Source organism: Ictidomys tridecemlineatus, chromosome 6 (assembly GCF_052094955.1).
Source record: "Ictidomys tridecemlineatus isolate mIctTri1 chromosome 6, mIctTri1.hap1, whole genome shotgun sequence".
Lineage (NCBI taxonomy): Eukaryota > Metazoa > Chordata > Mammalia > Rodentia > Sciuridae > Ictidomys > Ictidomys tridecemlineatus.
The window spans coordinates 76224345-76239213 of NC_135482.1; the positions used below are offsets into that span (position 1 = coordinate 76224345).

The 14869-nt window shown below is 38.6% G+C and overlaps 1 protein-coding gene and 1 pseudogene across 10 annotated transcripts in view; one reads left to right on the forward strand and one right to left on the reverse strand.

Annotated features, from left to right (window-relative positions):
• Fgd4 (FYVE, RhoGEF and PH domain containing 4) overlaps positions 1-14869 on the reverse strand; it is a 200284-nt gene that overhangs the window by 47631 nt on the left and 137784 nt on the right. For all 10 annotated transcript variants that reach the window (XR_013422988.1, XR_013422987.1, XM_040280817.2 and 7 more), the window contains one exon: positions 9594-10101. Coding sequence is in view for 8 of the 10 variants with exons in the window: in XM_040280817.2 (XP_040136751.2) it covers positions 9594-10101 (508 nt within the window). In the remaining 2 variants the exon portion in view is untranslated. The remainder of the gene's footprint in view (positions 1-9593; positions 10102-14869) is intronic.
• Positions 11946-12116, forward strand: LOC101978709 (small ribosomal subunit protein uS14 pseudogene; annotated as a pseudogene).

Below are 14869 nucleotides of genomic sequence, written 5' to 3' on the forward strand. Positions count from 1 at the left end.
CTTCTGGAGGGCTCCCATCCCACACCCTGGAGGAAAGAATCCTGGAGAGAGAGACCAAGAAGAATCTGAATAGACAGGCCTTGCTGGGTTTCCCCATCCAGTCTCTGCGCAATCATACCTGTGCCATGAAGTCTCCATGGAAACTACTAAATCACTAAATGCCCAGAGAAAGCATGACAGCTCCATGCCTCTTCTCCCATATCTTGTCCTATCCATCTTTTCATCTGTATCCTTTGTAATAAACCAATAATCCAAAGTGTTTCCTTAGTCCTGTGAGCTGCCCAAGCAAATTAATTGAACCCAAGGAGGGGGTTGGGGGAACCATGATATATAGCCTGTCCATCATAAGCACACAACCTGGGGACTCTGAGTGGCATCTGAAGGGTGTGGTGAGTCTTGGGGACGAAGCCTCAACCTGTAGGATCTGACTATACCTCTAGGTAGACAGTCGGAGAAAAGGGTTAACTTGGAGGATACCTAGCTGGTGTCCCTGTTGCAGAACTGATTGTTTGCTTTGATAGGAAGAAATCCATGTACATTTTGGGATCACAGAAGTGATCTGTGTATAATGTATAATTGAGTTCAGTTGGTTTTTCATTTTATACCATCAGGCTGTATTTGACGTATGTTTAAATAATAAAATAGTTTTAAAAGTGTTGATACATTAGGGCTCTAGCCTGCAATGTTTTCAAAATAGGAAAGTTAAATAAGTAAATATTGTTACTTAATACTTGCCACTTCAAAATAATATAACTCCTACTTTGTCCTCAGGCGCTTTATTAAGAAGTCATTTATTCTGGTGATCCTTTAGGAAACAGTAATGGTTATACAATATTGATTTAATCAACAACTCACTTTCTTCTGTTAAAATCTAAACAACAGCCTTGACATTTCAAAACAATTTGAATAAATGGCATTAGAAAACATCTTACTTTTAATATCCCTTCTTTAAACTAAAGGGATTTTTAAAAAATAAATATTATATATTAAAAACCAATTCCCAGGGTATTGCATCAAAACAAAAATACATTATATCTAAACTGCCAGACTTGAAAAAGATACATTCCTCCTACAATAATAGAATACACAGTTACTTTTCTCTTCCTGTCTGATGCCTCTGCAGGCTGTTTCTGGAGCGGCTGTGCCTCTGGACCCTCTGGGAGAGCCCGCTCCTTTCTTTTTTTTTAATTTTTCTTTTATTGGTTGTTCAAAACATTACAAAGCTCTTGACATATCATATTTCATACATTAGATTCAGAATACAATAGTTACTAATAGGGCATTATGTAAAAATGTGGATGTGTAACCGATGTGATTCTGCAATCTGTATTTGGGGTAAAATTGGGAGAGCCTGCTCCTTTCCTGGGCTAGGATCAGCCTTGGCTGTTAGTCACTGTGCTCTCTGACTCATGAATGTACTTCAGTCTCAGTTCTGCCTCCTCATTTGCAGATGTCACCAACTCCTGCAGCTCTTTTCAGACCTTCTGGCATGACTCTCCCATATGGCAGGAGGCAGGACAAAGAACCCCCGCTGCAGCTCTCAGAGTTCATTAACCGGGTAGGCAGAAAATGCTTGTGTAGAGCCAGCAATTCATTCTTCAAAATCTTGGTGCCATCCACCCTGCCACATGCCTCCAACTACCAAGAGGGGGAGTAGACACAACGCCCATGGGCAATTTGTTTCCTAATGGATGCTGTAAGAGCAAAATCTTTACTTCTAGAGTGAACTGGATATGGACACTATGCTTTACAACTCTTCAAAACATGTCCTTATATGCAATTTCTTTTTTTTTTTTAATTTGTTTTACTTAGTTACACATGACACTACAATGATCTTGACATATCATACATTTGAATCAGATGGGATATAATTTCTCATTTTTCTGAGTGTACAGGTTACAGAATTACATTTAAGCAGGAAGAGTAATTTTTTTCTAAAAACATTTACTCAAAACTTCTACAAGTTCTTGCAGCTTTCCCCATATGCCAAATAAGGGTTAGATTTAAGACATGCATGTAAGTGATCTATGTAAATTTTCAGGTTTCTATGAGATCAAATGAAATTTTTCTCAATTCTGTCCAAATCTGCTGCCAGTTAATTATATTCTCTCCTATAAGGAGGGAAGAAAAGTGTGACTTTATACAGATATATGCACCTTGGTATCCCCTGAAGCCCATTCTCGCATAAAAATTTAAGATAATTTAGGGAATAAACATTTGTTTTTGTAGCACAATTCATGGATGCATCAAAATTAGATGTGTCATTTTAAATGCCGTGTCAAAGTCTTCAGAGAGGCTCCAGGTGATAATTTAAAATGAGATTGCAATATTTAGTGCCTCATAATTGGCCTATCATCTGAAAAAGCACTTTAAAATTTTATTTGTGTTGGGTAACTTCATTCTGTAATATTCCAAAATTCTACAGATTCTTTCTTACTAAATAAACAAAGGACCAGAGAAATCAAGGGGAGCTATCACAAAAGTGAGAAAGTGACAATTGTTTACATAATTGTATACACAATTCTAGGTGCTTCACATGAATTTTTTCATGTAATCTTCACAATATTCCTGATTCACAGGACTTATCCCTCTGTATCCCATAGAGGGGGTACCTCAGTTTTGAAAAAGAACAGAGAGGTGCTGAGATATTCAGTATACACAATATGTTGAATTCTGGATCTATTCTATGATGTCTTTGTCTGAGTTCACTCATCTTGACTTATAAGAAACAAGAATTTATGTGTATTTAACAAATACACAGCTCTTACAAAGCACCAAGGCACTGTTCTAAGTTTTTTTCTACTCTTACAAGCTCTATGCCTCACAGCAGCACTGGAACATAGATGTATAATCTCCACTTTATAGATGAGAAAATTGAGACTCAGAGAAGTTTAAGTAACCTCTCTCTCATATGGCAGGAGGAAGGACAAAGATCCCAGAGCCAGTATGTAGCTGAACTGGGATTCAAACCTAGAGTCTGCCACTAGTTCATGGTACAGGATTCCCTTTTTTTGTTTGTTCTTAACGCCACAGACAGCTGCTCTGTATGTAAGATCTTATCTTTCCATTTCTTGCATAACCACACTAAACTGGATCTTTCTGCACATGTCCTCCAAGCACTAGATCTTTCCAAATTCTGCTTCATTTCCACATTCTGTTCAACCCCACACCTCCTGGACCCTGCTTGACTTGCTGATCTTGATTAACTCCTACCCACCCCACCCCACCTCATTTGTTTTTACCTTCTTGAATTTCATGCCACTCAGCAAGGCTGAGGACATTACCAACTGGCCCCACTATCTTTGGCCATGGCCCTCAGAGTCATGGTCACAAGTTACCACTAACTAAAAAAGAAGCTAACCACTTTCTCCACTATGGGACAGCTCCATGCCCTTTCAGAATATCCTGCTGGCCTCATCAAGACCCAAGCTTAGAGTAACCTCTACACTGTGGCCCCTTAGAATCTCACTCAGTGAATCCCAGACTCTCCTTAAGACTCTCTTGCTAAGAACACTGAGTTCTCCTTGAGCCATGCTTCAAACTTTTGGCTTTATCTTTGAGTTCTCTCTTTCCACTGACCTTATGATGAAAAAAGTTATGCTTGATGGAGGTTAAGTACAGATGAACTTTTTTCTTTTCTTTCAAGGTAGTGCCTTCCTTGCCCATAGTATATACGCAAAATAAATTCACTCAGTTTAATTCAGTTATCCATGTTCACTGAGCTAGTTAGCCATCAAATCCCACTGAAGACCCAGTCTCCAGATTAATTCCTAATTTCAATTCTAAGTGTAGACAATGTTCTTCCCCTTAAAGCTCACCAACACGTCTGTACCCCTGACATCCCCCAAGCTTTGTGAAACACTGTCATCCCTTTACCTTGTGGACAAGCCTCATGTTCCTTTTCCCATTGTTCCTGTGCTCTATGCATTTTCTATTCCTGCACGCTTTACTTTAGTACTATTAAGCACACCAAAATATACATCATCTTAAATTCTCCTGTTTCTTGGGCTCCATGTGCTTGATTAATATCTCCAGATGAATGTCTTGCAGGTGTCATAAAGCTCCATGGTACAAACTTAACCCAATTAGCAACTGTACTCCATTCTCTCGTCCCCAGTGCCATTACTTTCCTTCCTGTTGGCCATCTCAACCATGTCACCAACACAATAGAAAATCATGGCCTTGAGAATTATGCTAAAGTGGCAGGTGTGAGGTCAGCTGGTTGGTTAAGTGATGGAGCAGGCATGTGAACTCAGGCTTTTAAATTCCAAAGCCTGAATACTTAACTAATAAAACACATTTCCAGAATATTCTAGCTTTGTAGTAGAATCTTCACCCAGACTTCTCAGAGGACTCTCAAATTCACTATGTCAAAATCTACATTTTTTTTCTCCACAAATATATGTATCATTCACCTTCTTGTAGCTCAATGAATGGTCTTTGTTTCTAAACCTCACTTTGTCACCCTCTGCGTCTTGCACCTGGACTAGTGCAGTTGCTTCTTACCCTGCTCCATCTGCTTTTCATTTTGTCTGACTCATTTTTCTAAAACCCACAGATGTGTCATCATTGTCACTTCCATGCTTTAATTGTTTTTGCAACCAGATAAGATTCAGCTTATGGAAAATTTGAATTAACATGGGAAAATACCTAAGTTTAATCCAACAAAACAGGATACAGAGTGGACATACATTATACTATTGAATGAGTTTTCAAACCATAGCTCAGAAAAATAGCTGGAATGTTAAAAAGATCTAGGTGGTACTCCCTGGGTAATAGAATCATGGGTGGTTTTTGTATTTAATGTGCTTTGCGCTACATTTTCTTGTTTTCTAGTGAGCACTATTAAGTCTTTAGTCAGGTTTTCAAAAAATCTTTTTTAAAAAAGTTTGTTTTCAAGTGGGGGTGAAGGGGAGCCCTACTTATCAAGCATACAAAGCCCACTGAAATTTGTCCTTAACTTTTCTTAAGCCTGGCCCTGGTCAGACATGGGTGCTTGCTTGCAGTCCCAGCTACTTGGGAGGCTGAGGCAGGAGCATCTCTTGAGCTCAGGGTTTTGAGACTACCTTGGGCAACACAGCGAGGCCCCAACTCAAAACAAATGAAAATAAGCTTAGCTCTCTACTCCACTTTTTCTCTAACCCTTGTGTGGCCTCATTGTGAGGCCAGACATATTTCCTGAAGCATGGCCTCTTGCTCCTGCTCACTGCTCCTACTTCCATTCCCCCCAACCCACTTTGTGCATGACCACACAGCAATCTCCCACTCCCAACTAGCATTCTTTGAACATAACTGTCTCACTTGTTTCCAAATCAGCAAGTAATTTTAAGAGTTACAATTAAACCTAGTAGAAATGGAAGGAAAAAGAGGAAAAGTAAATTAACTTGGATTATAGCACTGCTTTTTCTTTTATTTTGAGACAGGTATCACTAAGTTCTCAGGGCGTTGCTAAGTTGCTGAGCTGGTTTTGAACTTGTTATCCTCCTGCCTCACCCTCTTGACTACCTGGGATTAGAGGCGTGCGGCCTGGCTAATTGCTTTTTCTTTATTCAAAACTTACTATGGAATGTGATCTTGCCATTCCTTTCTCTATTAAATGACTATTTTCTTAATTCTTATTTTAGTATGTTTAATAGGTATAACCTCTCCAGTCATATATAAAAATGTAAAATTGTAAAAGTAAGTAAAATTGTAATTTAAAAATCAGAAATAACAAGAAAGGGAGGCTGGGGTTGTGGCTCAGGGGTAGAGCGCTCGCCTGGCGCATGTGAGGCCCTGGGTTTGATCCTCAGCACCACATAAAAATAAATAAATAAAATAAAGGTACTGTGTCCAACTACCACTTAAAAAAAAAAAAGAACCAGGAAGTACATTTAAATTTATTTCCTAAAATAACATTTCAATTAATCTCTACACTATGGATTCTTCCTTATTCATCTATCAGCCACTTTATTATACAATTTGTCATTTTGGCCAAATAACCATCTTTTAATCTGCCTGTTATATTCTTGATAAAACTATTGGTTTTGATAATTTATTAATTTGAGCTTGTCAATAACAGAGATGTATTAAACTTTCATCTTAAAAGTATAATTCTACACATTTATATCTGTTTATCATATAAAGCTAAGTATGTATCTAGCACATAAAATATTTATATCTATAAATATATATTAAATTCATTAAAAAATGTATTGGAAAATTAACCTGAGTCTTATAATAGTTTACTTAATATAGTTTGAGATATTTATGATAACCCAAATTCATCACGCCAGGCAGGAATTATCGTATTCCTGTCTCTTGGTGTCCTTGAGGGCACATGCCTGCCTGACTTGGCACACAGGTGCATGTTCACAATACAAAATTCCTTTCCCTTCTCATTTCCTGTAACTAATGGGTTTTAATAGGTCCTTTTGTAGATTTCAATCTTTCAATCTTTGTAATACATAATTAAACTTAAAGATCCAAGACCTGGTGACTGACAGCTGAAGTTATCACATAAGTGCTCACTTTTTTCTTTTAGCTTTAAAAATATACATGCACGCTTGCTTTAAGGTCTCTGGTTATATTCTAGATCACTAGTGTTACAAAAAGTTTAATCATTGGAAGAGTGTAGGTTTGCTAGAGTATGGAAGACTCTACAGATTCAAAGACTTAGCTGTTCTACATGGTAAAAAAATAAAGGTATTCTATACTCATACATGAAAGTGATTCTTCATCATAATGATTCAGATAAATCAATGAAACTGTTTACAAACTGAGACTGTTTTCAAATCAGTTCAATTATTGTTTGTTCTTGATATAATTTAATGTGTATCTATCTTCCTGAAGTTCCTTTGCAATTCTGCCTTCTATTCTTTATCCCCTCATTTTTCCACCCCTGGTGGGCATCTACAAAATGTCTAGTAGCTTAATATTGGTTAAGATGAAATTTATTTGACTATCCTCATGTAGACCTCTATATCCAGTTATTTAAAGACAGAGTAATTTTTCAGTTGCCTGAATTATGATACAATATCTCACTAAGTCTTTAAAGTTCAACTGTTAGATCTACATGTAACAGCATAAAATTAGTACAGTATCACTGAAAAGGGCCTTAAAAACCATACAATTTACACCCTTTAACTACAAATGAAGAATTTTATTTACTTGTTCAAGGTCATACTGCTTGTTAGGACACAAGCCAGAGGAGCATCTCGATTTCCTGGTCTTAACTGTTTGGTCCATGATATACTACACTAAACTCTATTTTTTAAGATTTTCTTTTGTAACTATAGTAAATATACCTAACACAATGTTCCATCTTAACACTATTAACATTTAAGCTTGCCTTTTGGAAGGAGCAAAAGCATCCTAGCAAACTGCAGAACAACAAAGAAAACAGGGTCCTCACATAGAGATTAAATCCTGTTTATAGATGGGAGAGATGTGGTGTGTGGATCAACAACTCTGCAGAGAAAATTTCCTTTTTCTTCCCACACACAGCTTGTGCCATCTACTGCTTAAAAGCCCAATTAGGAGAAAGGCCAGCTGGACCCTAATCCACTCATTTAATAAGAAAATCCTGTTAAATCTCCCTCAAACCAAGTAAGACTCAGCGACAAACATGCAAACACAGCAATATACAACATGATGTAGAAAAAGTACCACCCCACCAGTGCCAGCATCCCCAGTGAAAGTATTTCCCTTAATAAGAACAGCTCTTACTGTTTTATAAACACTTGCTGGGGGCATCATCCCAACTGCAAAAGGTGTTCTTGGTTCTACTCGGCTTCTCCTTTCACCATGGTTCAAGTGCAGAGACACTAAAAGTCTACCGCGATGCGAGATGTAAAGGATTCACTTCGCAATCAATGTCCTGTTTTCTTTACTGTTTCAGATAATGTTACCAAGCATGAGTCACTTTCTCCCACTCACTTCCTGATTTAAACTTTCACTGCTTGAGAGTCAGTATTTAAAATTAATCCACTAACTGGAAGAAATAAGCCATTTGCTCTTTGGGTCTTCCCTACCCTCAACCCAGGGGCAGTGAAAAGTTTTCTTTCATTTGGGTTAAAGTTCTCAATACAACCAACAATCATTTTTAACTCTTATATTTTAGAATGAGTCCTTTTTGAGTTTCTGCCTGTGTTCATGTCAGAACACCATAAAAAAAAAAAAACCTCGTAAGCCTTGTACTTGCTGTTTATAAATTTTCTGATAACTGCAACTTTTCAATTTTCAACCCCCCAAATAGTTATTTAGCATAATCAGTGAGAGACTGAGCAATACAAAATTTTTCTTCTCTTCAGAGATGTAAATAGCCTTAAAAAAAAAAACACAACAGTTTTCTAATCTAGGAAAATTTTGGATGATACTTATATTGTACCTGTGATCTAAGAAGTCCTAAATACTGTATAAAAACTATATTTATGAATATTCCCAAAGAACTAAACTGACATGAATGAAGAATACAATTCAAATGACCTTCTTACTGGAATTATATAACAATCTCTGCAAGTTAGTGGACATGCCAGGAGCAGCAGCAAGATTTCCTGGTTCTAATTGTTTGGTCTATGATATACTAAGTAAACTTTGTCCTTTTTAAATATTTTCCTTTTACTTGTGGCAAAAGAAACTTAACATCGTCTATTATGTTAACATTAAGAAAATTCAACATTTTAATTTACCTGAATACAGGTAAATTATGTGTGTATTTCACCAGCAAATCAGGTGTTAGATGAGATTTGTACAGGAGCAGAAACTCCATTCCGGGAGTTCATCAAACTACTTCCCTTTTCAGGAAGGACATGAACTTCAGTTCACCACTCCAGTAAACTATCTGTGGCTGTGGCAGCCACTGACATTCCTGCATTTTGCTATTTGGATTTGTAATTTGTTGTACCTGGGACACAGCACTGCCCTGAGTGTCACAGCACAAAAGGTCTGGGCCATATATTAATTACATAAAGCAGTAGAACTTGGAAAATCACTGAACCCTTCTAGACTATTTCTTCTATTAATGAACTGCTTGACTAAAATGATCTCTAAATGGCCTCCTAATTCCAAAACCAAGCCACTTAGTATTATATTGGGTATTGAGAAGAAAACTTTAAAAATGAGAAGTCTGAAAAGAGTTATAATCTGTTGAATAATTTAATACTTCCATATTAATGTCTTTCAAAGCATCATCTGCTAGTGGCAAGTTCATCTTCCATGTCTAATATTTTTTTTTACCAGATTAGAGAAGTTGAAAGAAGAAGAGCATAAAATTTCTTCTTGCTTAGCCTGTAACCATTAGGGAGGCAGCACCAACATCTAGAACAACAAAGAACATTTCCTTCCTACATGAAGATCACATGACTGTGAACTCCCTATATCAAAATTGGCACCAGGTTTCTGACCCTTGCAACTGCAATAGAGAGATCAACAGAAACTACACAGAAAGGTGAACTATTCCCTCAGAGATGGAATTAGTGCCCACAGCTTGAAACTGCCTTAACTACTGGATGGGGATGATCTGACTCACTCATTTCATGGGTGCAATGAAATAGTTTTAAACTGCTGTTCGCTGGGCAGCGCTTGCCCTGCTGTGAGTTAGCCTTGTGCTCTACCTTTGTCTCCTGGTGCTGGTCCAGCTGTTCCAGTTCCACAGGGCTGTCTCCATTTTCCCTCTCTTGAACCTTGGCTTCCGCTTCCACTTCTCTTTCTTTAAGGGGGAGCACTGCGCCTATACTTGGAGTCCTGCAGCTACCGTCAGAAACATCTCCGTCATGGTCACTTGTTGTGGGTGATGCAGAATTGATGGCGCTTTCATCTCTTTCTCCGTTCACCAAGTGTGTATCAAGGAAGGGTTCAGCAGTTTGAACAGGAGTAGCTGGGCGACCAGTGGCTGCTTGAGCCTCTTCACATTCCATCTGGTTTGGTGCTGCCATTATACCATTGGCCACACAAGTCTGTTCGCCCTGAGTCTGGTCTGTACCATTTCCCTGCCTCTGCGGTGGGTGCTCGGAGAGGAGTTTTTGTGGAGGTATGGGTGTTATTCCATGCCGTACTGGGGTCCGAGGAGCATTTAAGTTCACAGCAGAATCTTTCTTCATATCACCATAATTTGCTAATGCACTAAAAGATAAAGTACAAAGGAAGAGTGAAAACATTGGCATGGAAGTCTGAGCACCTAGACCAATTTATTGTCGTGGAAAAGGAACTTTCCCCGCTATCTCACATGGCTTTGGAAACATGGTACTGGGGATGCTATCTACATTTAAATAAATAGTTAAACAAAGATTATAAGCCTGGGTTTACCTATGGAATCTGGAACATTTCCTTAAGCTGTTTAATAATATGACTAGTTAGTAAAGATGTAAGTAGAAAATTATTTATATTTAATAAAATCATCAAGATTTTTATTTCCCTTAGAACTTTAAAAACAAGCATAGCAGAGCTGGGTGTGGTGGTACACACCTGTAATCTCATTGGCTCAAGAGGCTGAGGCAGGAGGATTTTGAGTTCAAAGACAGACTCAGCAACTTAGCGAGGCCCTAAGCAATTCAGCAAGACCCCATCTCTAAATAAAATACAAAAATGGCTGGGATGTGGTTCAGTGGTTGAGTGCCCTTGGGTTCAATCCCTGCTACCAATAAAATAAAGTAAAATAAAAATACGCATAGCAGTCCCCAGTTTATGAACTTGTGGTAAACCAGAAAGTTATTTTTATTTGCATGGCAGAACACATTCTTAAAAACTTAATTTTCCATGTTGCAATACCCTCTAACTGGTCTCCTCAGTGGTCTGTTTCCACTCTGAATCCCCTCCAGTCAAATCAAACTCAGAGGGCTTTCTCACACACTTGAGGGTAAATGATATCCTGATGTTACCTTCAAGACTGTACACCCTCCACCCCCTAGTGACCCCAACTCACACATGCTCCCCTGACCATGGTCTTGCTTTATGCCTTGCTCTTTCCTATCCCCAGTAAGCAAATGTGTCTATTTTGGGGTCACTGCAACTGCTGTGCTCTGCCTAGGACACTGGTGGCTTCTTCCTCCTCCTCATTTAGGTTTCTGCTCAGATTCACCTTTTAAGTGGCTTTTCTGATTGGATCCATCCAAAACAGCACACCCGTCACTATCTCCATATTTTATTCTTCCTTATAGACTTATTACCACTTGACATTATATAGTCCTAATAGTTCTCACAAGACAATGGAATCTCACTGCCAGTACAAATCAATGTTCCTATGTAAATACTTGCATGGCATTTTAACCTAGGATTCCAAGTTGGAAATGAGAAGAAATAAAAACAGACTAAAACTCTGCAAGGAGGCACATTGTGCTATCTTGTTCTCTGCTTTACTCCTAACTCTCTGCATAGTGCTTGATTTATGGGAAGTCTTCAATGAATATTTGATGGACTATGAATAATAATGATGATGACTGTGACAATAATACAATAACACAGACCATCACATGTTTACTAAGTCCCACAAGCTATGCAAAGCCCTTTACAGTGATCATTGTGTTTCATCCTCATAAAAACTCTGAAAGTAGGGACCAAAGGAAATCTAGGCTTAGAAAATTGCATGCAGTTGGGCACAGTGGTGCATGCCTGTAACCTCAGCTACTACAGAGGCTGAGGCAGCAGGATTGCAAGTTTGAGGCCAATCTCAAGGCCAGAAACCTAGTGAGATCTTGTCTAAAAATAAAAAGGACTGAGGATGAGGCTCCATGGTAGAGCACCTCTAGTTCAATCCCCAGTACCACACACACACACACAAAAGGCATCTTGTGGCCAGTGTCACATCTGACAAGCACCAAAGTCAGAATTCAAACCGGTAAGTCCAACTCTAAATCTCATGATGATCTTCACCTATGTCATGGTGATGAATGAAATGAAGAGCAGGTGAATAAGCCGCAGACAAAAAGACAAGGAACACTTTTGTTGTCTTGTTGCCCCTTAAAAGTAAGATGGGTCACCAACAGCTCTATGGAGACACCTGCAAAAATGTGGCCAGGGTTCTAGCTCTTGTCGAGTCTGCTCAAACTGGTACAATGTGATCCAGAAATATGGCCTCATCATGTGCTGGCAATTGTTTCCATCAGTATGTGAAGAATACAGGTTTCATTAAGTTGGACTAAGTGATCTTCCTTGAATGGATTGCCCCAAGACAGCCACTTGATGAAAGACAACATGCTAGCTCTTTGTACCTGAAACATTCTTAAAAAAAAAAAAAAAAAACTCAAGGAAAAAAAAAAGTGGGAACAAAGTCCAGTGCTGGTTATCTTCCCCAGTGCAGGTAGTGGGGGTGGGGAGCAATTCCCATGGACCATGCTAAGATGAGAGTTGCCTTCTCTCTTTGATCCATCAACTCTAGCCACAGCTGCTCTGGACAGGAGAATGGAAACAGAATACACAATAGACGGCAAGAAAGTGAGAAGGAGGGAGGGCGAAGGTAGGGGTCAAGACTAGCACAACAGGAAGAGAAGGAAAATTCAGTAGTGGAAAATGTTATACACACAAAAGTTGTAGGTGGCCAACACAAATACAAATGGAAAACATCACCCCTGATATTTGTCTTCTAGGAGAGTATATCCTTGGCCTAGATAATTTCTTCTTGGAGATTTAAGTCAAATTGTCTTCCTTATCATGCCCTCTTGGGTGCTTGTAACCTGGCAGATAGATTAACAGATCTGCTGAACCAAAATGAGGCAAGCTCAGGACTTTTTAGAAGGACTGCTTTGGATGATAGTTGGAAATTTCCCATAAGGGACATCAAGGGTATGTCTGGGGATGTGGAGATAGAAACAGAAGTTGAACCAGTACTTAGAAGATTCCTGCTACTTTGTGGATTTCAAACCTTGAGGTGAAACAGCTGGCCTTGCAGTACCCTTGAAAAAAATCAGTGTTCACCTCAGCAGAAAATATTTATTTCTAAAGTCCTGAAATCTTCATAAATTAAAAAGAATATTCTCTTTTACTTTGATAGAGATAGAGGAAAGGAAACCACACACAAAATAAATAAAATCTACTTGTTCCAAATCACTCTTCCAATAAAACTATGACAGGTGAGGTCTTAACAGCAGTATGATAAGGTGCTGTAGACCATCCTGACCAGACTCTACCCTAGCATATGCTGGTTCTTACTGTCAATTTCCTGCAGTAACTCAGTTGAGTGATCTTCCTTTATCCCACAAAATGCTAGTTTGGGCTGTGATAACTGGGATTAAAAGTGAAAACCACCCTGTAGGTATATAGACATCACTTAACAAAATATAAATACAAATTTCCCACTAAAGAGCTGTAGACCCAGGGCCACTGTCGTGGTTTAGATATTAGGTGTCTCCCAAAAGCTCATGCATGAGACAATGCAAGAAAGTTTAAAGGTAAAATGATTGGCTTATGAGAGTTTAACCTAATCAGTGCATTTATTAATCCGCCGATAGGGATTAACTGTATGGTAACTGAAGGCAGGCAGGGTGTGGCTGGAGGAGGTACATCATTGGGGTATGCCTTTGGGATATATATTTGTCCTTGGTGAGAGGAGAACTCTTTCTCTCTGCTTCCTGATAGCCATGTCCTGAGCTGCTTTCCTCTGCAACACTTGTCTGCTATGATGTTCTGCCTCATCTCAGGCCCAGAGCAACAGAATCAGCCATCTATGGAATGAGAACTCTGAAACTATGAGCCTCCAATAAACTCTTCCTCCTCTATGTTGTTCTTTTGAGGACTCTTGGTATCATCAGAGGAAAAAACAAAAAAAAAACTTGAGTAAAAAACAGCCAGTTTGTGCTGGTAATGCTTCATTGCAAACATATCATTATCTGTTTGCATTGGCAGGACTTTGCCACATGATAGTTGCCCAAACATGTTACACCCTATTTGCACTCAGAACACACTTGCTTAAAATGTCATAAAATATCGCACCTCTTTATTGAGATCAAACTTTCAAGCTTTGCATTAAGAATTGACTTTGATTGACTTTGAATTGGTGTAGCTTGAAAGAGTAAAAGAAAACTGATATTATTTAGCAGAAAAACTCTGCATATTTCATGTGTAGAGAAGAATCCAAAAGCAATGCAAGGGGTGGATTACCAAAATGGTGAGGATGAGAGGCCTCAGTCTTTGGAATACTGACTCTCTGCCTTCAGGTCTTCATAAAGCTATCCCTGAAAACCAGGGATGTGGGCTCTGGCATGCGATAATGACAGGATCTGGGCCCTAGCCCTCCTTCCATTAGGAAGTATCTGAGCATAGCTGCTAAAACCTGCAAACAGGAGGGATCACTTTTCTATTATTATTAAAGCAATTTACCCTGAGAAGCAGGGAAAAAATCTTTTTAATTAAATTAAACCATTCTTGTAAAGACTGCTATCATTTAAGATAGCAAAGGAATTAAAAATCCTACTTTGAGGGGGAGAGAAAGTTTAAAGATTTATGACCAAAGTTCGCACAATTGATCAGGAATGAAAACAGGCTTCTAAGTTACTCTTTTCCAGAATGTGTAGCTAACATGGTCCCATTTTAAATGAGGGACATTGCAGTCCTCACACAAGTCCTTTGTGCTTGGCTACAACTTTCAGGATATTCTGCAAGTATTTCCAACCTCTAATTTCACTACATAAATAATAAGAAATACCATAAATAAAATGATCACATAATGGGAAACCATTCCCAAATATTGCACAGAGATGAATGAAAACACTCAGCTTCTGGGACGAAAGCAAAGATATGTATATATATGTGTATATATATATATGTGTGTGTGTGTGTGTGTGTGTGTGTGTGTGTGTGTGTGTGTGTGTGTGTGTATGCAAACACACAAGCACACACACAGATACATATTCTCTTACCTTTCTGATAAACATTTTAAATACAATTCTATTTAAGTCAG